The sequence below is a fragment of the Vanacampus margaritifer genome, chromosome 1 (assembly GCF_051991255.1).
Source record: "Vanacampus margaritifer isolate UIUO_Vmar chromosome 1, RoL_Vmar_1.0, whole genome shotgun sequence".
NCBI classification, from domain to species: domain Eukaryota; kingdom Metazoa; phylum Chordata; class Actinopteri; order Syngnathiformes; family Syngnathidae; genus Vanacampus; species Vanacampus margaritifer.
The window spans coordinates 54,235,493-54,256,759 of record NC_135432.1 but is presented as its reverse complement, the minus strand read 5'-3'; the positions used below and the strand labels follow the sequence as shown (position 1 = coordinate 54,256,759).

The following is a 21,267-nucleotide window of genomic DNA, read 5'->3' as shown; positions in this document are numbered from 1 at the left end:
TTGTGCAAAAGGTATGTGACATGTTTCATTTTAGCGTGGTGTGATCGGGTTCTTGCGCCACAGCGACGTCAGCAATCAAATTAGAGATGACTCAAGAAGCAACAATTGTCTTTTCCTCTTTCTTTTTTTTCAACATCAGCAGCTCAACTCCTCCCTCTGGTGGACACACAGAGCGGAAATTCTCGCGGGCACTCTTCGCTTTGCGTGGTTTTAGCTCGTCTCGCTGTAGGAGGACGTACATTCATGTTTGGATTATCCCAAAAACTGTTAACATGAATTAAAATGTGTTTCAAGTCGATGTAGCGACTTTAAGAAGACTCGGTGAGGCAGTGCGCCTTGGTGGAGACGCGCTGGAAGAAGCAAGTGGGGGGGAAGAGACAAGTTGACCAAACTTAAACGGATTTTTGGATTAGGTTGTCCGCTTTCAAAGGTTTGTGTCCATTATCATTCTGCTTTAGTAGGCGCATGCTAGTTTTCCTCAAGTAGAGTGATTAAGTGTTACTTTTCAACACTTTCGTCACGCACCTTACAGAAGTTTGATTTCATTTATATGAAACTAGTGTATTTTATATGTCTCTGCTCTAGTTTTGCCACATTGATCACAGTTTCTCATTGAATATCTGTAATCAGGAATGTGTTCAAGGTCCGGCCCGGGGTACATTCATGACCCGTTGCTGATTTTGTTCATTGTTTTTACACAGACTCTCGCATATTCCAAGAAGGAAATTTAACACGGCTCGCATCAAAAGGATAGGGGGAAAAGTTGAAATAATGTTGACTTTTTTTTTTGTAACAAATGAAAGTTATCACATTAAGATAGTCATAATGACATTTTGTCGCATTTTTTGTTTGTTTGTTAAAAGTTTTAAATAGCCAGATGTCACACTTTTTTGTATTGCATTTTAGATGTCACACTAAGATTAACTTTTGTTTGTTTGTTTGTTTGTTTTGCCGCCCTTCCTTCCACATTTCTGTAAAACGTTTGGACATCCCTGCTTTAAACACAAGCAGTTGCTCTGACCTCATCCTTGATGATGTGATGTCTTCTTTTAAAATTGTAATTAGAAGCACCAGTCACATCTGAAACTCACGATCATGTGATGGAAATCCGTTTAGAAAGTTTTCAAAGAGGCTCGAAGTCACTGGCTTGTTTTTCAGCTTTCCCGCAGTGCCGAAGAGGTAGGACCTCATCCATCATCTGGACCGGATGTGCCGCATGTGCAGGTCACCCCAACCGCCACTTTGATCTGGGCCGGGCAGGAGAGCAGCAAGCACCAGCAGGGCCCTTCTGCGGCCAAACTGACTGCAGGATGGGAAGCTTTTCTAGCAAGGACAGCCATGGACTCACCGGTAGGTCACTGCATGTTTCGAGCTTGTGCAAAAGTTGGAGAGAAGGATATGTAAGGGCCGATGAGGAAGGGAAAGGTTACAAAAGAGGAAGCAAGTGGAACGGCTGCGCATGCGGAGGCAGGAATCTTGGCAGCCCTCCTGGGTGTTGCTCAGCGAGTGGTCATTCTCCTCGCGTCCCCATGTGATCCATTTGGGCCAGCTGTGATGAATCGGCAGAATTCCCCGGCTCAGCACAAGGGCAGCGGATTAATCATAGAGGCTTAATGCTATCAGACATCCACGCTCACTCACACACACACATTCATTCAGTCAATCTGCCACCCATGTGCATGGATGGACGAGCACATTAAGGTCTGGAATGAAGAAATAAAAAGGGAAGGGAGGTTTGAGAAAGTTATTAAACAATCCTGCCATTCTTTCACGATGATTAGGTGCATAGTTGCTGCTTTCACATCATTTAAAAAGAAATCCTTCATTTTGGGGGGGCTTTTGTCTGAACAAGGAGAAGAGAGAAGGCCGAGGAGGTCTGGTGCTCAGTGCTTATCTGTAAATCTTCGTGATTTGTGGCAGGTTGTGAGAGCCAAGCAACATTCAATGAAACCACAGATCCCAAACAGCTTTTGCTATGATTCTGTCGTCTTTCTGTCTGTCCCAGAATGTTGCGGTTAGTTGATGTTGCTGCAGCATTGCCGACGGGCAATCTCCCTGTTAAAGAATTCCCACTGGCATGGGCAGCTCATTGAATGGTGTTTTCACTGACATGCCAGAGGAGTGACCGTTAAAGTGTTTTTGTCCCATCGTTCTTCCATGACATCATTACCCGATGATGCAGATGCTCACTTGGCCATTGTCAACTGTTTTTTTCCCGTTCTTTTTTAAATTTCAGTCCACTTAAAATGTTTTCACACTCGCTTGCTTAAAAGTGTTGCCTTATGTTTAGTCTGGATGTGTTTTTGAGAATACTTTTGTAAGATGGAAACTGAAGGTTTGGTAGGTCTACTGTTGCTTCAAAGTGTGGTTTGCCATTCTGCTGTCTTGTAACCAAAAAAATATGCAGGTAAAATGAAACATAGTTAACTTAGTAGGTCCATAAAAGTACTGTATATCTTAAAGGGATACTTGGCTCATTTAGCAATTTTCAATGGTAAAAAGTTAACATGTTGTCCAGAATGAATGTGATAATTGTATTATTTTTTAATGTATTTACAATTAATACATTTTAAAAACAAATGTATCCACTTGCTGTCGACTGAAGATGACATCAGCTGTGCTGAGGAAGTAGGTAAATGACAGATCATGGCTCAGTTTACTGACCAAACCCAGAAAACAGGTGAGCCTTGATTGGTCGTTACTTCCTCATTACAAGTGATGTCATCTTCAGTCGACAGCAAGTGGATGAATTCGTTTTTGAAGGTATTAATTGTACATGAAAAAAAAAGTTATCAAAATAATTTTAAATAAAATATTAACTTTTTACTACTGAAAATGGCTCAATGAGTCAAGTATCCCTTTAACATTATGAAACATTTTTTGCTTTAAAGCAAGATAAAACATAACAAAAAAAATATGGAAACTTTTACATTATGACCCTATCATTTTTGGGCTAACTGTATTTTTTATATACAGACAACATGCAATCTAGAATTTAAGTATTGAACTAGGCCTTGGCCTTTTTTTCTTTTTCTTTTTTTTTTGCTGCCAATTATTCATCTCAGCCACAGACAACGTTCAAGCTATTGCGATTCCCTACGAATTGCGTGTGACTTGAGCAACGGGTCACCAAGCCAAAAAAAGGAAGTCATTGATTGAGGACTACAACGTGATATTTTAGCAATCCCCTAGATACCATTGCAGCTTGGCTTGCACTAACAATGCAACTAACTGACAGAACTTGTTCCACTGGTGTCAAACCCAAGGGCCGCATCATTACACATCATTACATGTGGCCCACGGAGGCAAATCATGTGTGTCGACTTCATGTTTCTTGCTTGACTTGCTAGCAAATTGTCTTCAGTTTTAACAACATTGAGATATTGCTTAACAAGTTGAACCTTATTATTATTATTTTATTTTTTTTTACTGGATTGTGTTGTAAATATGTGATTATGTGAAGGATCATATTGTTTCATAAAGGTCCTTTGAGGTAAACTTTTCCTACGACAAAAATAAGTTTGACACCCCCAAATTGCCAAATTGTTTCTCATATTGCTAAATGTGGGAATTTCAGACTACCCTTGCGTTGCAGAAACATGAAAAATAATGCTCAAATGCTAAACTGCATTGTCTCTTCCAAACATTTTACATGTTGCTACATAGTAAAAAAAAAAAAAAAAAGATACAGCTATACTTACATTAAATCAAATCATAATCCCACTGAATTCAATCTTTCCACTTGAAAATGGTCTGTTCTGGACTCATATGCCCCCTTAATCATCATCACTGAGTAACTTTTAGCAACAAATAGACTCACCTTCTCTGCAAAATTAGCAAGCACCACTGATATTTGTACAGTATGTGTTTCATGCCAAAAAAGATTTTGACATAATGCTAAATTTGTGGTTGTTTCCTCCAGGGAACCACTTGGATAGTTTCCACACTCCTCCTGCTTCCCCACAAAGTGACACTCCCGGATTTGTACCCAGTGCCCCCCAAATCCTGCCCAACGTATCGCCAAAACCTCCCGGTGCATTTTCATCTTCACCTCCTACCTCGGTGCTCGCATCCTCCGGCATTAAGCGATCACAGCCAAGTTCTGCCATTCCTCCACCTGAGTGGAGGCCTCCTCCGCCACGACACAACTCAAACAGCTCCGCAACTGTCTCAGCAGTCAGTCCAGCTTCCACCAAGCCAGAAAGTACATTAGCAGTGAAAGGACACATTACCTCGGGCAGAAATGGGAGTCCTTCTACTTCGACGCCTCGGACTGCGGTTGCACAGGGCAAGTGTGTGCCCGTCAGCCCTGCAAAGAGCCCATCCGCTACTTGTAGCTCCTCACCGGCTGTGTGCGGCTCCTCTGGACCAAAATGGAGAGAAAGGGACAGCAGTCTGAGTCAGTCTTTGTTGCCGGCTCCAGAGACAAGAGATGTCCAATCCAAGGAACTGGAGAGGCTATTGGACGAGTGTCGGACAACATTAGGGACCTCTAATAGTCAGGATGGGCCCACGGATGTCATAGGTAAGACCTGCAAAGCATTTGTGTGGAGATCTTGTTCCATCAGAGCCTCATTATTTTTCTTATATCGAGAAAGGCGAAACGTTTCTCTGACCTTTTCCGTTAGTTTCATATTCATGTGACTTTATCTGACATTTCTCCTCCATCAGAAATGCTGAAACATCTCCAGGCAGAAGTGAAGAATTTGAAGAGTGCGATGCAGGTGAGGTGGTATTCAATTATCTATCAATCCATTTGATCTCATGTTTGTCCTCATGCAGTTCCCAGCTGATCTTGTGCTCCGCAAATATAGACAAATAACCTTTGCACTCGCAATTACACACGTATGGGCAATTTTGAGTCTACATTTGACCTAACATGTAGGTTTTTGGAATGTTCGAGCCAGACATAGTACTTCACAGGCCAGAGCTGAGATTCGCCGCATGTATACAGGGTGGAACATTTTAACTCATTCACTGCCATTGACGGCTATAGACGTCAAAAATTCATTTGAACTATTTCTATTTGTTTCACTTTTTTTTCCACTTTTGTTAACAATAGTATGGAAACCTAGAAAAAAATGTATTGTACGTTTAGAACAGATATAAAATTTAATCGTCTGACGCCCCTAATTTTTTAATAATATATATTTTTTTGTTTGATTGCTTAATTAATTAAACTCTAGATTAATCACAAATTTTATATCTGTTCTATATGTATGATACATTTTTTCTAGGTTTTCATACTCTTGTTAACAAAAGTGGGGGAAAAAATGTGAAACTAATAGAAATAGTTCAAATGAATTTTTGACATCTATAGCCATCAATGGCAGTGAATGAGTTAAAATAGGGCAACCAAACATCCTCTTTTGCCTACATTTTTACACCCTGTCCGGACAACCAGGAAGAGGGATGTTATAATTTCATGAAAATGTCCGGTTTTCATTGTTTTTCATTGGACCAAGCATGTCTTGAATTTGACTGACGCTTGTGTGGGAGGCGGTGTGCACCGTGTTTTTACCGGCATATTTGGTATATGATGTGTGTGACGTGAACATGATTGGCAGGAGAGAACCTGAGAAAGAAGACAAGTTGTGGGAGTTAGGACAACTGCAAGCTATATAATATTTTGTTATGATACGTGAGTGCCATAGAAGACTGTTAGCTGCAGAAATTGGGTGAAATGTGTATATAACATATATAATAATAATAATGCAAGCAATATGGCATCCTGTTCATTCATCTGCATTCCATTCCCGTTGTTGAAGTCTTAGAAGTTGAAATAAGGTGCAGAACTGTATGGGCGGCCCGGAATTTTAGCTCACAGGTAGCGCTCTGTGCTCCCAAAGTGCTTTACATTTTGACTGCCCATTCACCTACTGATGACACAGCATCAAGAGCAACTGGGGGTTCAGTATCTTACTCGAATATACTTCGATGTGTTCACAATTTAGCCTGGGATCAAACCCACAACCTGAGGGTAGAGAGGCAACCACTCTACCACTGAGCCATGTCACCCTACTTTAAAAAAAATATATATTTACAGTATATATATAAATGTACATATACAAATGGTTTGGATCAATGGTTCACATCTGTTCAGTTATTATGCAAGCACAACACTCCCCCCCCCCCTTATTTACTAGAGAGGTGAAGCCGTGTATAGTAGCGCTTATGCTAGCTAATATAGCAGCTCACATGGTTGCAACAGCTCCTCTATAGTCCTCTTTTTGCCCAATTTTCTAGCTAACTAATGTATATATGTATTCCAGTGGTTCGAAAGGAAAGATTACACCGCCATTTAAAATACCTTTATGAGCTGTTAATACATTTAAAACAAGAGGACAAAAAAAAGATGCAGCTGTTTATCAAATTGTCCAAAGTATACGACCCCCTACAAGCAAGTGACCGTGTGGTCAGTGTTTGTGATTGTTCATCCTGGAGATAGCACCAAAACACACCCTGTTATGCTATCACAAAATAGTCTGTGAATTGGCCCTGCTGGCCGTCCTGGGAGCTGGAAGTCTGGAAATGGCGGTCTTCCTGTCCTCTATTGAGGACCCCGAAGGGAAAAGATGAGCTTCTCAGTGTCTCACCAGCCATATATTTATTGTTAAGTCAACACATATACACTGTAATAGATGACCAGAACGTATACGTCTGCAATGAAGTAAACGTTTGTCTTGATCATTACAATTTCATCACATTAGGAAAGCATTTCCACAAACATTCCTGAGTTTTCTTAGATGTTTCCCGCTCCTCTGAAGATGTTGTAATCTGCAGCGATTTCCTGTTTCCAATTCTGACCCCTCCCTTAGGATAGCAGCTTGAGGCTCACAGCAGCCTTCAGGTTACAACAGATGAAATATGACCCAAAATGGGCTCTCCCTTCTTAGCTTTTCCATCTGCAATTGCTATGCTATGTATGTCGTATAATATCAAGTCATACAGGTAGAATTTGAGCAAAACGTTCAGGAATCTACTAATATGTGGACTAACCTTTTACACTTGTGAAACAGTCAATAATTCTAAAAGAAAAACACTGCCTATATTTTTGAGCAAGGTTTTATGATGGCAGCTGTTTAGCCCAGGAATGCAGTAGATTGAACTGTAAAAATGTATCCCATGTGGGAGGTCACCCTGTATCTTGGAATAGAGGTTAGACTGCGTGTATGCTTCAGTTTTCAAATCTCATCTCGCATGCTTATTTGTCTTCCTGGAAGTCTCTCCTCTATGTTTTATGTCTCCGTCCTCTCTTTTCCACTTTCCCACACCCTCGAAGAGGCTTGCAAATGTAATCCCTGCATGGGCCAGCACAGACCACAGGGAGAAAAAGCATTGAGAGGTAGCCGTGTATTAGAAATCAAGGCGATCCAAACCTGTGTTTACATGGGCCCTTGCTGGGCCAATAGAACTTGCAAAGCCTGACTTTATGAACCCACTCAGTCTGCTCTGCTGTCCTGGGAGCTGGTGGAAGGAGGAGGGGAAATAGCAGTGCGGAGGTGGGGGTTCACAATCGGCCGTTCAGGAGACAAAACTTGTTTTGTTTTGTTCAGTGTAGTGAGGAAAAGGAGGGGGTGAGGGCTGATACGCTTGATCACACTGGCCATTTGTTTTTTATGTCTGTTGCACACGGGAGGCAGAGCAGAGGCACAAGTACACACAGACAAATGCACCGGAGAGTATGAATGATTTGTACTTTGTGAACTGATGTCTACCCCTATTGTGCCTCTCTATTTTCTTCAATTCTTCCATCACAGATTTAACCGTTTATTCCTGTGCACAAGAGCTTGAAAAAGTACAGCCTTTTTTTCTGCAGTGTTTTCTTCACCTCTCCCCTCATTACAACCCATCTCTATCAGCTCTATTCCTTTCATATTTTAATTGGCGTTTCAAGAAGTGTATTGGGGTGTACTGTTTCTCTTAGCCAATTAATCAATCAATTACACAGTGTCTGAGAATGCCATCCATCCATTCATCATCTACCGCTTATCCGGTGTCGGGTCGTGGGGGCAGCAGTTTAAGCAGGGAAGCCCAGGCTTCCCTCTCCCCAGCCACTTCAGCCAGCTCCTCCGACGGGATCCCAAGGCGTTCCCAGGGCAGCCGAGAGACATAGTCACTCCAGCTTGTCCCTGCCGGTGGGACATGCCCGGAACACCTCTCCAGCGAGGCGTCCAGGAGGCATCCGAACCAGATGCCCGAGCCACCTCAACTGGTTCCTCTCAACGCGGAGGAGTAGCGGCTCGACACTGAGTCCCTCCCGGATGACCGAGCTTCTCACCCTATCTCTAAGGGAGAGCACGACCCACAGCTCGTGACCATAGGTGAGGGTAGGAACGTAGATCGACCGGTAAATCGAGAGCTTTGCTTTTCGGCTCAGCTCCTTCTTCACCACAACGGACCGATACAGAGTCTGCAGCACTGCAGACGCTGCGCCGATCTGCCTGTTGATCTCCCGCTCCAACCTACCCTCACCCATGAACAAGACCCCAAGATTCTTGAACTCCTCCACTTGGGGCAGGATCTCATCTCCGACTCGGAGAGGGCACTCCACCCTTTTTTGACTTGAGGACCATGGTCTCGGATTCGGAGGTGCTGATTTTCATCCCCAACCGCTTCACACTCGGCTGCAAACCGCTCCAGCGAGAGTTGCAGATCGCGGCTTGAAGAAGCCAGCAGCACCACATCATCTGCAAAAAGCAGAGATGCAATGTTGAGGCCACCAAACCGGACCCCCCCAACGCCTCGGCTGCGCCTAGAAATTCTGTCCATAAAAGTTCCCGACGGACTCTCCTCTCCAGCACCCCTGTATAGACCTTACCAGGGAGGTTTAGGAGTGTGATCCCTCCATAGTTGGAACACACCCTCCGGTCCCCCTTCTTAAAAAGGCGGACCACCACCCCGGTCTGCCAATCCAGAGGCACTGTCCCCGATGTCCACACGATGTTGTAGAGGCGTGTCAACCACGATAGCCCCACAACATCCAGAGCCTTTAGGAACTCTGGGAAGGTCTTCTGGTTCTCAAAGGAGCACCAGAGCTTGTTGCTTGGTTCTCCCTCTCTCTCTTTATTTTTTATTAATTAACTCATTCACTCCCAGACATTTTCACTGAAGCAACCCCCTTTGCTCCCGGCTGTTTTACTGGATTTTGACTGATTTTGCAAGGCCCACAGAATATTGTGTTCTATTGCTATAAAAACATGTAACCTACCAAATGAAAGATTAGAGTCCCTTCTTTTATCAGGAAAACAAAGTATATTTGTTTGTTTCCGTTTTGCAGCAATTAGCATTAGAATATAGCTAAGTTTCATCATTATTAACAAATCTATTTCAAACTGTGGGGTAAATAGCTTTGTTTCAACTTGGCCCTGGTTGATCTCTTTTGCTCTGCTGCCACCTGCTGACCGTGTGTGTAATAACTGTTCTTCAACCGTTCTGTGCAGTTGAAAGGCTGTATCAAAGCCTTCTTTATGCTCTAGCATAAAAAAACGTATGAATACATCTTTTGGACACTTAAAACATTTAAAGTTATAACATATTTATACGTTTTTGGGAGCAAATTAGTTAACGGCCCAATTACCTCACTGGATGAACTTAAAGACTTAGAATCAGTGGTGGCTCCTAGCATTTGCAAAAGGTGTAAAAAGTAAAATTTGTATTTGTATATGCAAATAACAAGAGCCGAACGAGTATGCTGCGATAGGCTCTCGTGTTGTTTATATGCCGCTCCCTGGCTGATCACAGTATGTCAGTCAGTGGTCATGGTGAGGAAAAAGAAACAAAAGGCGTCAGACAGTTTTGTTTATTTTGTCATTTTTCCAGCCGGTCTTGTTGTAACCATACTTTTTAGTGTAAGGGTTGTGTGCTCATTTTTAAACATTGCAAGAAACTGAAATGCTTCCGCTAATTGAACAATATGGGGCAGCCTCAGTGGAGTGGCTTTTTTCCTCTACTCTCTAATGTGGCTACAACTTAACAGTGTATCAGAACGCATGAAACCACACTGCCCCTAAGTGGCCAAATCGTGTACAACATGAACAGCGTTCCCAATAAAGGCACACACAAACTAAGGCAAGACAGTATAAAATAATTTAAATTAAATCGATTTGGGGATATTTAAAATCGATTCTGAATCGTACTAAATAAAAATCGCATTTTTATAAGAATCAAAAACAATTTTTTGCACACCCCTAGTATACAACATGTTGATTAAATGAAATATTTTTCATTAGCTCAGTGATGACTTTAATTAGATCTTCTGATGCGCCATCTGTCTGTGTTTATGCGCACCATCAGTCTTCAATTGTCCTAACCAACAAAAATGAAAATGCTCCATTTCTGCCTGTGTAATCATATTTGTTTCCCTTCTGGATATTTTTCAAAACACAACTTTGGAATCCGTTCCAGGTGACCGCTGCAAGACATTTCCAGGAATTCTCTCTTGGTCCTCTGCTCCCTAAGCTGAAGTTTACGTTAAGGTTACAAAGGTTGTGCGGAATGAAAAAATATTTAGTTTGTCTAGTCTTTGAAGAGGCAGTAGTGATGGTGAATGTGAAGACTGTGCTGAATTACATGGCATTGATTTGGGCCCCTTTGCGCTTTGATGTGCATTCAATACTGTTTCACCTCCTGGGTTCTTTTCAGGTGCAAAGAATATGGCTGTGTTAGATGGTATTCGATCATTTTTTTGGTAGAGAGTTTAGAGAGAAAAGCACTTTCTGAGTTTAGATGTTTCTCCAAGTATGTGTCAAAAGAGAGAAACTGGGTGGAGAAGACAACTAGAGACAGATGGATTGAACAATAACTCTTTCTGGGGAATCACCAGAAATATCTGCTGTCAAAGTAGGTGTTGGTGTGTGTGTGTGTGTGCGCACGTGCACGTGTGAACGTGCACCACATCTGGTCTTGCTGTGGGCCACGGGTCAGCTCTTCCGGGACTGTTTGTATCCACACCCTTATCTCAGTATGAAACGAGGAGCACCCCTTCCTGCTTCCTTAAACAGACTTGCTCCAATTGGAGTGCTCATGCACAGATAACCAAGACTAAGTGAAGACAAGATCATTCACACTCAAATGTTTTTTTTGGTGGGGGGGTTCTTAATATATGGCTGAGTCTTAATCGGGCTCTTTGACATGTTTCCTGGATAGAGCGCCAAATAGCATAAAACTGAAAAGTCAGATAAGCGAGTTTGGTGGTGAGGCAAAATGAATAAGGAATGTGTGTGGGGGGGAGAGAAAAGAAATGTGAGATGTGTGCGTAGAGTATAATATGGTCCAGCTGTGGTCTTGAGTCACTGGTCAGACTAGGGAGCGTCGACTTGGCTCAGTTATTACTTCCTCCTTCGCATCCCCATCCGTTGCTCATCTAATTACTCACCTTTCTAACCTCTGCTCCTTCATCTAACTTCAAAACCATCTGGCTGATATTGCTTCCCAGTCCGTCTGCTGCCGCCATTAAATATGTACCCCTCTTCCTTTATTTGTCATTTCAGCTCCGCTTTAGTACTTGGTGACTGCTCCTTTTTTTTTTGCCATGATATCAAGTGGGGCTTTTGCGTTTGTGCATGAGCGCTTAAGGGATAGCTCTCAATGTTTTATCACACAATCATAACACGGAAACTGTTTTAGCATGATTATTACGGAAGGGAGGAAAACCCCTGTTTAGATGGAGTAGGCTCCAAGTATTAACTCATTCACTGCCATTAACGCCTATTTGACCTAAAAAATTCATTTGAACTATTTCTATTGGATTAACATTTTTTTCCACTTTTGTTAACAAGAGTATGAAAACCTAGAAAAAAAATATTGCACATTTAGAACAGATATAACAATTGTTATTAATCGTGAGTTAACTTGTGAAGTCATGCAAATAAATTACAATAAAAAAAATATCACTTGACACCCTTAATTTTTAATAATCTTTTTTTTAATCGTGAGTTAACTAGTGAAGTCACAATTAATTACAATTTAAAATTTTAATCACCTGATACCCCTAATTTTTAATAATCTTTTCTTCTTTAAAAAAAAAAAAAGATTTAAAAAACAAAAGATTATTAAAAATTAGGGGCGTCAGGCGAATTTGTCGCATGACTTCACTAGTTAACTCACGATTTTATATCTGTTCTAAATATAGAATAAAAAAATCTAGGTTTTCATACTCTTGTTAACAAAAGTGGAAAAAAATGTTAAACTAATAGAAATAGTTCAAATGAATTTTTGACGTCTATAGCCGTCAATGGCAGTGAATGAGTTAATGACACGTCCGGTATCATTTGCTTTCCTCATAATCGTGAGTTAGGCTTTTTTTTTTTTTATTGTGTGGTTTCACAGACATGCTTTTTTTGCATAGTTGGTGTCTTCTTTCAGAAAGATACGCCTTCGTATTTGCTTGTCAGGGCTCGCCACAATATATCATTGAACTCACATTGATCTCCACTAATCACATTCAAATATTAGTCAAAACAATAATGTCAGTTAGTGATGGATTCATCCCTCTTTGTGGAGTCGCGGAATGTAATACTGGCTTGTGAAGAAAAAAGAGCTTTTCAAAAAAATTATATAAAGATATTTTCTAACTTTTAGTTTAAAAAAAAATCTGCAACACATACAGACACACACACGAATACACAGAGACCTCCATCTTTCCAAATGTGCCAAATTACGACCAAGTGTTACGTTTTGTAGTTAAGCAACCCATATCGGCCATGTAAAAAGCAAAAAAAAAAAAAAAACATAATTGGAGTTACTGGGACTCGAACCCGGGTCATCTGGTTGGAAGATGAGCGTCCATCTGGCTGAACTAACAGGCTAGTAATTGTTTTAGTGTTGACTACATGTAACAACCATACTACAACCTCAGCCTCTTCCTAACCTCAACCATTATCATCCCATGTGAAGAGGTAACATGTACAGTCTCACTGAAAAGCCTAATGCTAACCCCAACCATTAGCATCCCATCCCAGAAGTGACGCCGAATTCCCAAAAGTGACGCTGAATTGACATCCTATAGCTCCGACAAACTCCTGCTAGCCGCTCTTAGCATCCAAATCCGACTCGCTCAGGCTTTTGGCGTCACTCGCCGGGCTTCACGTCGGCTGCTAAGTTGCCGTCGCTTGCAGAGATGCTCGTGGTCTCTGTGAGCCACTGTAGAGTGTGTGCTTCAAAATGCACGCGATTCAGTTGCATTCTATGATATAGTGACATCTAGTGGTCAACTATTACACACTGTCACTTTAAAACAAACACAAAATTGTTGCCATTTTTTTAATCACACTTCTTGCATTCAGTGTAAACTTGGAAATGACTATTAAAAAACAAAAAAACGGTAGCCTATTTTATGGCGCATGGCTAAACCATAGCACAACATAACATAAGGAGATTATTTACTTTCAGCAAATGTGCTTCTTCAAAAGTATTTATCAAACTGTTTCGTTGCTACCAATCAAGCACCGATTAAAAGCACTCGAGTAAGTTCGTCTAAAAGCATGTTTGTCCTTTCAGAGTGAGCGAACGGAATGGCTGCAATTCCAGGCTGACCTTCAGGTGGCGGTGTCAGTGGCCGATCGTCTAAGAGCCGAGGCCGAAGAGGAGCTGACTGCACTTCGGTCGGCTCATAAGGATGTAGAGAGGGAACTGGCTGCTGCCCTGCACAGACAGAAGGAGGCTGACATGCAGCTTGTCACTTTGAGAGGGGAGCTGGACGAGAGCAGGCACAGGCTGGCTGCTCTGAGTCAGACCCCAGACAAAACCAATGCCCGAGAAGAAGAGAAGACCGAACCGCCGAAGAACTCTGACAGCAGTGAGGAGAGCCAGAGGGGCAAGGAGAGGGGGGTGTATCGGCTGGCGGGGAGTCCGGATGACACTTTGAAAAGTGTTGTCAGAGAGGATTGCGTAGCTGTCACAAAACGATACCTGAGAAATGTAACCAACGAGGAAAGGAGGAGGGAGGACATGCGAGCGGGTGAGGTGCGAAGAACAGCAACCGCTGAGAGGTCAAGGTGAGGTAAACACTGTGAAGTCATGTAAATCTGCCCACAACAACCTTTGCACTATATGCAGAAGTCGTGATGAACAGTTGCTGTAGCTTACAATACTACTAATAGGCCTACTAATACCAAAGCGTATTGCATTCACTTAAAAAAAATAAAAATAAAAACTACTCCTGTTTTTCTGACAAATTTTTGGGGGGAGCTTTGTTTTTTTTTGAGTATTTTTTATTTTCTGTTCTTCTGAATATTTTTACAGTACAACTATTTTTAGTTTTACAGTTTTACAATTTTTTTTCTGTCAAAAAAATATTCCGAAAAGCAGGCTGAAAAAAAACATTCAGAAAACAGGAGGAAAAATAACTCAGAAAAAAAAGGGGGGGGTGTTTAGGAAAAACAGGGGAACATTAAAAAATAATAATAATAATAATTAAAAAGCTGAAAAAAATAATTCCAAAAAACATTGTTCTGTGAGTATTTTATTTTATTTTTACCTCTGAACTCCAAGTGACTTGTTGCAGACTCGCTAATAGCGGAAGCAGACACTTTCCCGCATACCTCCATATGCAATAAGATGGTCATGTTTACTTACTGGCTTTCAATAAAGGAATGAATGTGTATACTGTACTGTGGTTTGTTCTCTAATCTCTGAGGAAAAAGCCCTTTAAAAAATATTGAGAAAACAGAAAAACTATTATTTTATAAAACAAGGGGAAATTACTAAGAAAAACAGAGGAAAATATTTTTTTTTATACAAAAAAAACCATGGGAAAAAAATATTCAATAAAACCGGAAAAAAAATACTCAAAAAAACAAAGCTCCCCCAAAAAATTAGTCAGAAAAACAGGACTTTTTTTTTTTTTCAAGTGAATGCAATACGCTTCCGTATATTAATAATAATATCAAAAATAATTTGTTAGTACTTGGTCACTGAGTTTGAATGGTTGCCTGTCTCTCTATATGTGCCTTGTCTTGTGATTGATTCAGGGTGTAGTCCATCTTTTGCCAGCAACCCATGACCCTGAATAGGATTAGTAGTATTGAAAATGGATGACATGGATATTAGTACTCTTTCTCGATTTATGCTTAATGGCTATTGCTCAAGTATTAAAAAGCATCGCCACTGAATCAATGAACAAAATGACCAATGACTCATTCTGGATGAGTAGAGGCCCTTTCACACTGCACTTAGCACACCACAGTGCTCCATCAACCAATCCATTCACTGTGTATATGCTGCCAGTAAGTGCACGTGAACTGAAAAATGCTCAATTCATTATCTTAAATAAGAGAAATGGCGGTGGAGTGATTAAAAACAGCATACAGGATAAAATTGATGAATCACGAGTGACAGATAATGTACTGCGACGTAAACAAGAAATTGCTCCCTGTATCTCTTCGTGGAGCCTAAACTCCCCCAGATTAGCATCGGAAGAACCCATACACTTCTTTAAGATGTTCTTTTTCCTCCTCATTATAAGCAAAGCCAGGGCTTTCCTTTGAAATGGTGACAGATACATATTGCTGAATTGAAGCTTATTTTCAGCCACTAGGCCACTTCTTGTTCAGTCGCTATGCAACCAGCACCAAATCTGGGCATTTTGTGGCATCTCGCAAGTCAATCAACATGGCTGTGTTGCGAACAGAATGCCCAGTCTGATCCCACAAGTGTATGGGATTGCTAATGGTTGCTAAATGTCATCTTATCACTCTTAGTTTAGGTTGCCTTTATTGATCACGAGAGTTCTTTTTCCAGTGAGCTCTACTCTATAAACTGACTAAATAATCAAATCAAACTTTATTTATATAGCACCCTTTATACATTAAAACGCAACTCAAGGTGCTGAACAATTAAAACATCCATAGTACAGTAAAAATATGCTGCAACTTGAGCCCACTTAGCATTGTGCAATTTACAGCTGAAATTTCTTTAAACATCTGATTAAACATTTCTTCTCATGTGTGATAACACCACAGAAGCCTGTCCAGATTACCAGCGTACTCTGACTCAATCACATTACAGAATGGAACTTCCCAGTCAACTACTTCCACAACACCTGAATCAACAAACAAAGTGAGAAAGCTTGTTTTCACAGAGTATTACAATCTGAAATATGCTTAAAAATAATTTCAATACTTTTTTTTTTTTTTTGAGAATCTGGTACAGCTTAGAGGACGAAGAAGTCTGGAACAACAAGAGAGCAGGTCAAACACTGATATAGGTGTGTTTATTTTTCTATCATGGTATGCCTGTCTTCAACATTTTGTTTTCACCGTTTTGTTTGCACGTTGTAGCACTGTGTTTGCCACATAATAATTATTTTTTCATTGCAGGGAAACGCGAAGAAACTCTAAACAAGTACAACTCAACTCTCTCTGACCTGCCACCAACCAGGTGAATGGACTCCACACCACACACTCATTTTGGTCACACAATAGCTGCTTTTCCACCAACAAGCCCCAGGATCTTTGAGTTCTGGGGAAAGGAAGTTCTTGGTTGTAAAAGTTCTGCAGGGAATTTATAATTTGTGTTTCCACAGCGTCTTAGAGTTCTCGGTAATTAATTCAAATGAGTTTGATGACGTATGAGTTTGATGAGCCCAGCCGATGTAAAAACAACCCCTTCCCCGCCCCAACCAAATTTGAACAACCAGTCAGTTTTGGCCAGTGCATATGGAGGACCAAAACTGCCAAAATTCTAAATAAATAAATGACTAAATAAATAAACAAATGACTAAAAGTGAAAATAAAAACAAAATAATAATAATAAATAAAAGTAAAAAATAAATAAAAAAACAAGATTAAAAAAATAAATATACAAGTAGAATTCAATATCAATCAATTAATAAAAACACACTGCTCTCACATTTATTTATTTCATGCTGCAGACACTCTGCCAGGACAAAATGTTATTTATTGATTGATATTTAATTCTATTTATATATTTATTTTTGTATTTATTTTGACATTTATTTTTATATTTATTTACATTTTTTGAATCTTGTTTATTTATTTATTTTTATTTATTTATTTATTTATTTATGCATATATGTATTTTTATTTCCATTTATATATTTTTGAAAATTATTTTTTGTATCCATTTTTATTTCCACTTTTAGTCATTTATTTATTTATCTAGTCATTTATTTTTAATTTTGGCAGTTTTGGTCCTCCATAAGTGCAGCCCGTTCCCTCAAAGTTCCAGCTTGGCTCAGCAAGACTCTGTTGCTGGGATAGTACTCGGATGTCCCCTGGGGAATTTAATTACCCCGGAATTTTTTGTTGGTGGAAAAACATGCAAACTGAATTTCACCAAGGTAAATTGAAAAGTTCTCCAAAAGTTCCGGCGGTGAAAAAGCCCCTTATTTAAGCCACTAGAAAAAACTCTTGCCTTGTTCAGATCGCAGGATGGCTTCAACCTTCTTCTGCGCCGCCACGGAGGCTCAAAGAGGAATTCACTATTACGTTGGTGTCAGAGCCAAACACAAGGCTACAAAGTAAATCTTGATTCTTGCCTTTGTATCCAGTCTATATGGTAGTTTGTAGCACATGACACATATTAGCATGTTGTTTTCTTTTTCTATAGAATATTGACATTACCAATTTTAGCAGCAGCTGGGTGGATGGCCTGGCATTTTGTGCCGTTTACCACAGCTACCTCCCCTCACACATTCCATACGGCAGCCTCAGTCCGGACAACAAGGTAAGCTTGATTCTTTTCATGAGTTCTGTCTTTGGGAATACTCCTCAGTACTATTCAGAACATCTTGAAAATGGATTACCATATAGTATACCATATACTGTATATTACCAGATATATTGCGCCATTACCAACCCCAACACAATCATACTGCCGTGAAACCAACATATTAGGGACGTCACATAAAGCTCTCGATGTTACCTCAACACAAGTCATTTGCATGATGCCACAAGATGGCGCCACATGCCTGCCTAATACAAAAGTAGTACTTCTTCCCCGGCATTAACAGGCATCTTGTGGCATCGTGGAGTGTTTCAGAAACCACACAAAAATGGCGACTAGGCAAGTTTATGTGAATAACAGGATAACCTCCAAAAATAAATAAACAATATTTACTTTTTTTTTTGTAGAAGGAAGTGATGATACCTTCCTGGTGAATCAGATCATTTAATCATAAAAGTCGAATGGATATAATGAATTTATTTTTATGCCCCACTGATTCAGTTTCTTATTGTATTTCTTTGCAGAGAGAAAATCTCAGTCTAGCATTCAAAACAGGCGAGACTGTTGGGATTGTCCAATCTTTGGTAAGATACTGAACCAGAATACGCTAGATGGTCACCACCAAGTCAAACCTGACTATGTCTATATATGGTCAATAACAAATTTCCACTTGTGTATGACAAGCAAACAGCTGCTCAAAGACTAATAACCTAATAAACTATCTGTTTACCAGACTGCTGAGGACATGCTGCGTGCAGGTGGTCCTGACTGGCAAAGGGTCCTGAACTATGTGGAGAGCATGTATCGTCACTTTGAGATGTGACTGTCTGATGGAGGTACTAAAAGTCAGTAAAATGTAATCCAAGGGCAAATTCAGTAATTAAATAATCACAATGAATCACTTAATAATATTTTTTTTTAAAAAAGCCTCTTTTTTTTTATCAACGCTAATCCTCTTTTTCTAATCAATGAATTACTTGCTTAATTTAAAATAGGAAAAAAATAACCCCAATATTTTGACATGAACAAATATTCTAAATGTATTTATTAAATGCTTTACTTTAATGCATCTAATTATGTTTATTGCTCAAACAACCTGTGCTACCTTAAACATACGCTCTCACGCTAAAGGATAATCCATGGTCAAAATTAATAGTGTGATTAATCTGCGTTAATTCATGATTAATGCGATATTTTTTTCAGTCAACGTCAATATCAGTTAATGCTTTAACTTTGACAGCACTAATAATAATAATACATATAGTGTATACTGACTCTGACTGTATTTATTTTTAATCTAAGTTGTTAAATTGTAACGCTGGGAAAAAAATCTCCATATATTAGAAATATATTTCATTTAAAATGAATAAATAATAATAATGAAAAACATCACCTTGTATGTGTTATATTTTAGTTCAAAATGACACGAAATTGTTTTTAAAAGCAATCAAGACCAAAAAAGTCCCTGTTTTTCATACATTTTCTCAATACAAGGATTAAATGTTTTAAAAGTTTTTTTTTAAGTGATTAAAATACATTTATTATGCTAGAAGAAAATGACATCTCTAGTTAATTGTCTAACTACTTATAATGCAGTCTGAGGTCAAATTCTGCCAAGAAATTGTTTGATTGAGTTGGTTCATGAAAACATTATTTTTGAAATTGTTTCATAAATGAGTTTTGTAATTGTGATTCAGATCTCATCAGTCTGAGTCAAAAGTGTAAACCATTGATTTATACAAATGAATGCCGTTATACCTGTAATTTATTCAGGAAGTGCCATAAAGTTGTGTTCAAAGTGAAAGTTATTGTACATTATTGCACTTTTCATGACCCGTAGGAAATGTTGTTCTAAATGTCTCCACACTGGTACTTAAAACTCATTCACTGTCATAAATTCATTAAAAAAAAGATGCGAGATTTTTTTAATTCAGTGTTAAGCAATTAATTTTTAAAATTGTAATTAATCGCATGACTTCACTAATTAACTCACGATTAATCAAAACTTTTATATCTGTTCTAAACGTACAATATAAAAAAAATTCTAGGTTTTCATACTCTTAACAAAAATGGAAAAAATGCTAAACTAATAGAAAAAGTTCAAATTAATTTTTGACATTTATAGCCGTCATACACATAGTGAATGTATAATAAAAAAAAAGATTATTAAAAATTCAGGGAGTCAGGCGATTAAATTATTTTATTGTAATTAATCGGTTTTCATACTATTGTTAACAATTTCAATGGCAGTGAATGAGTTAACTTCCGCAACAACAAGTACTGTATTTCATTATACTTTTGCCAAACCTGCATGCAAATTATTGTAGACATGCTACTTTCTGCCTGCATGATTATCATTTCACATCGTGTGTTAAGTTTAGTCGATACCTTGTTAGCAATTGCCTAATGTGCACTTAAGTTGTTTATCTGAGAATCTATTGTAAATATTGACTGCTGCTGTGGTCATCCATGGACTTATTTGGTTGCAGGAGCAGTGAACTTGGAAGGTTGAAGTGTCCAGGCCTGGATGGTAATAATCACAATGTTAAAGTGGTTTGACGGTGTTAAATAATACTCAGTAATGTGCATTAGAGGGGGCCTCATGCAAGGCAGCACTGGCTTGCACATCTAATACTGACACACAAAAATGCCTTCTGGTGTTGAAAGTGGACTTTGTACTGGTGGTTATATGTACATGCCAAATATTTGTCAAACCCTCCTTGTAAAATGTTAATATGTAACTAGTGTTAATACCAAAGAAATAAAGTGTTGATGTGAAGTAAAAGTCAAAGCCAGACTGTGTTTTTTCTAGTATTTACACAGAAAATGCTTACATTCAAAGAATGGCTAAAGATGGAAAGATAAGTCACATCAGGATTTGCTCCACTTCAAAGTGGAGGTGGAGGATGCTCAAAACAGGAGTTCATGATGGATGAAAACGAAGGCAGCTCACCCTGTATTTTGGTGAAAAAAGGCAGAGGAGGGCGAGAAGATGAAGTTGCTCAACATTAAATGGAGGAAGGGTTGTATCAAAAACAATTTTGTCATTGTTTATTACTATGTGGTTGCACGTTAAAATGGTGTACAGGTGCACTGCATCATACACGAACTAATATTAGACACTGTAAAAACGGCTATTTTATTGGATATACTGTACGTGGTAATGTGACGATGATGATGATGATCTGCATGGTCTCTACCACCACCCTGTGGTAAGTTTATGGCACTACAGCTAATTCGCCAATCCTCATGCTTCTTTTGTGTTGCTGGCCTAGTCGCAAACAATAAGATTTTAGAATACAAATGAAACAAGCTATAACTGTACTACAAACTGGAGATTTACGGTTTGCTTATTACTTGCACAATAAGTTGAATCTTAAGCAAGTGAGTTAGTTGTGTTTTATGCAAAAATTATTGTGACAGCTCTACAAAATCAAGTAAAACGTTTGATTATGTTTATAAAAATGTTGAAACAAATATGTTGCCAGGTTTTTGCAGTGGACATGACATATTTGCGTGATAAACCAATAGAAACGCATATTTTTGGACGATGCCAACACTTCTCGCTCATGATTGGAT

At 39.3% G+C, this 21,267-nt stretch overlaps 1 protein-coding gene across 3 annotated transcripts; it reads left to right on the top strand.

Moving 5' to 3' along the window:
* The first annotated feature begins 125 nt into the window (after nucleotides 1–125).
* On the top strand, nucleotides 126–20,479 carry LOC144038608 (uncharacterized). 3 transcript variants are annotated; one of them, XM_077551426.1, is made up of 13 exons: nucleotides 126–430; nucleotides 1,159–1,350; nucleotides 3,923–4,525; nucleotides 4,672–4,724; nucleotides 13,501–13,997; nucleotides 15,963–16,059; nucleotides 16,141–16,207; nucleotides 16,320–16,380; nucleotides 17,386–17,482; nucleotides 17,572–17,688; nucleotides 18,213–18,272; nucleotides 18,422–18,533; nucleotides 20,178–20,479. In XM_077551426.1, the coding sequence occupies exons 2-12, from the start codon at nucleotides 1,311–1,313 to the stop codon at nucleotides 18,509–18,511; spliced, it is 1,782 nt and encodes a 593-aa protein (XP_077407552.1). In that variant the 5' UTR covers nucleotides 126–430; nucleotides 1,159–1,310; the 3' UTR covers nucleotides 18,512–18,533; nucleotides 20,178–20,479. The 3 variants fall into 3 exon arrangements, with proteins under 3 accessions (XP_077407552.1, XP_077407382.1, XP_077407467.1); XM_077551341.1 differs by having other exon boundaries at nucleotides 127–430; nucleotides 18,422–18,524; XM_077551256.1 differs by having other exon boundaries at nucleotides 18,422–20,479.
* The last annotated feature ends 788 nt before the right edge of the window (nucleotides 20,480–21,267 follow it).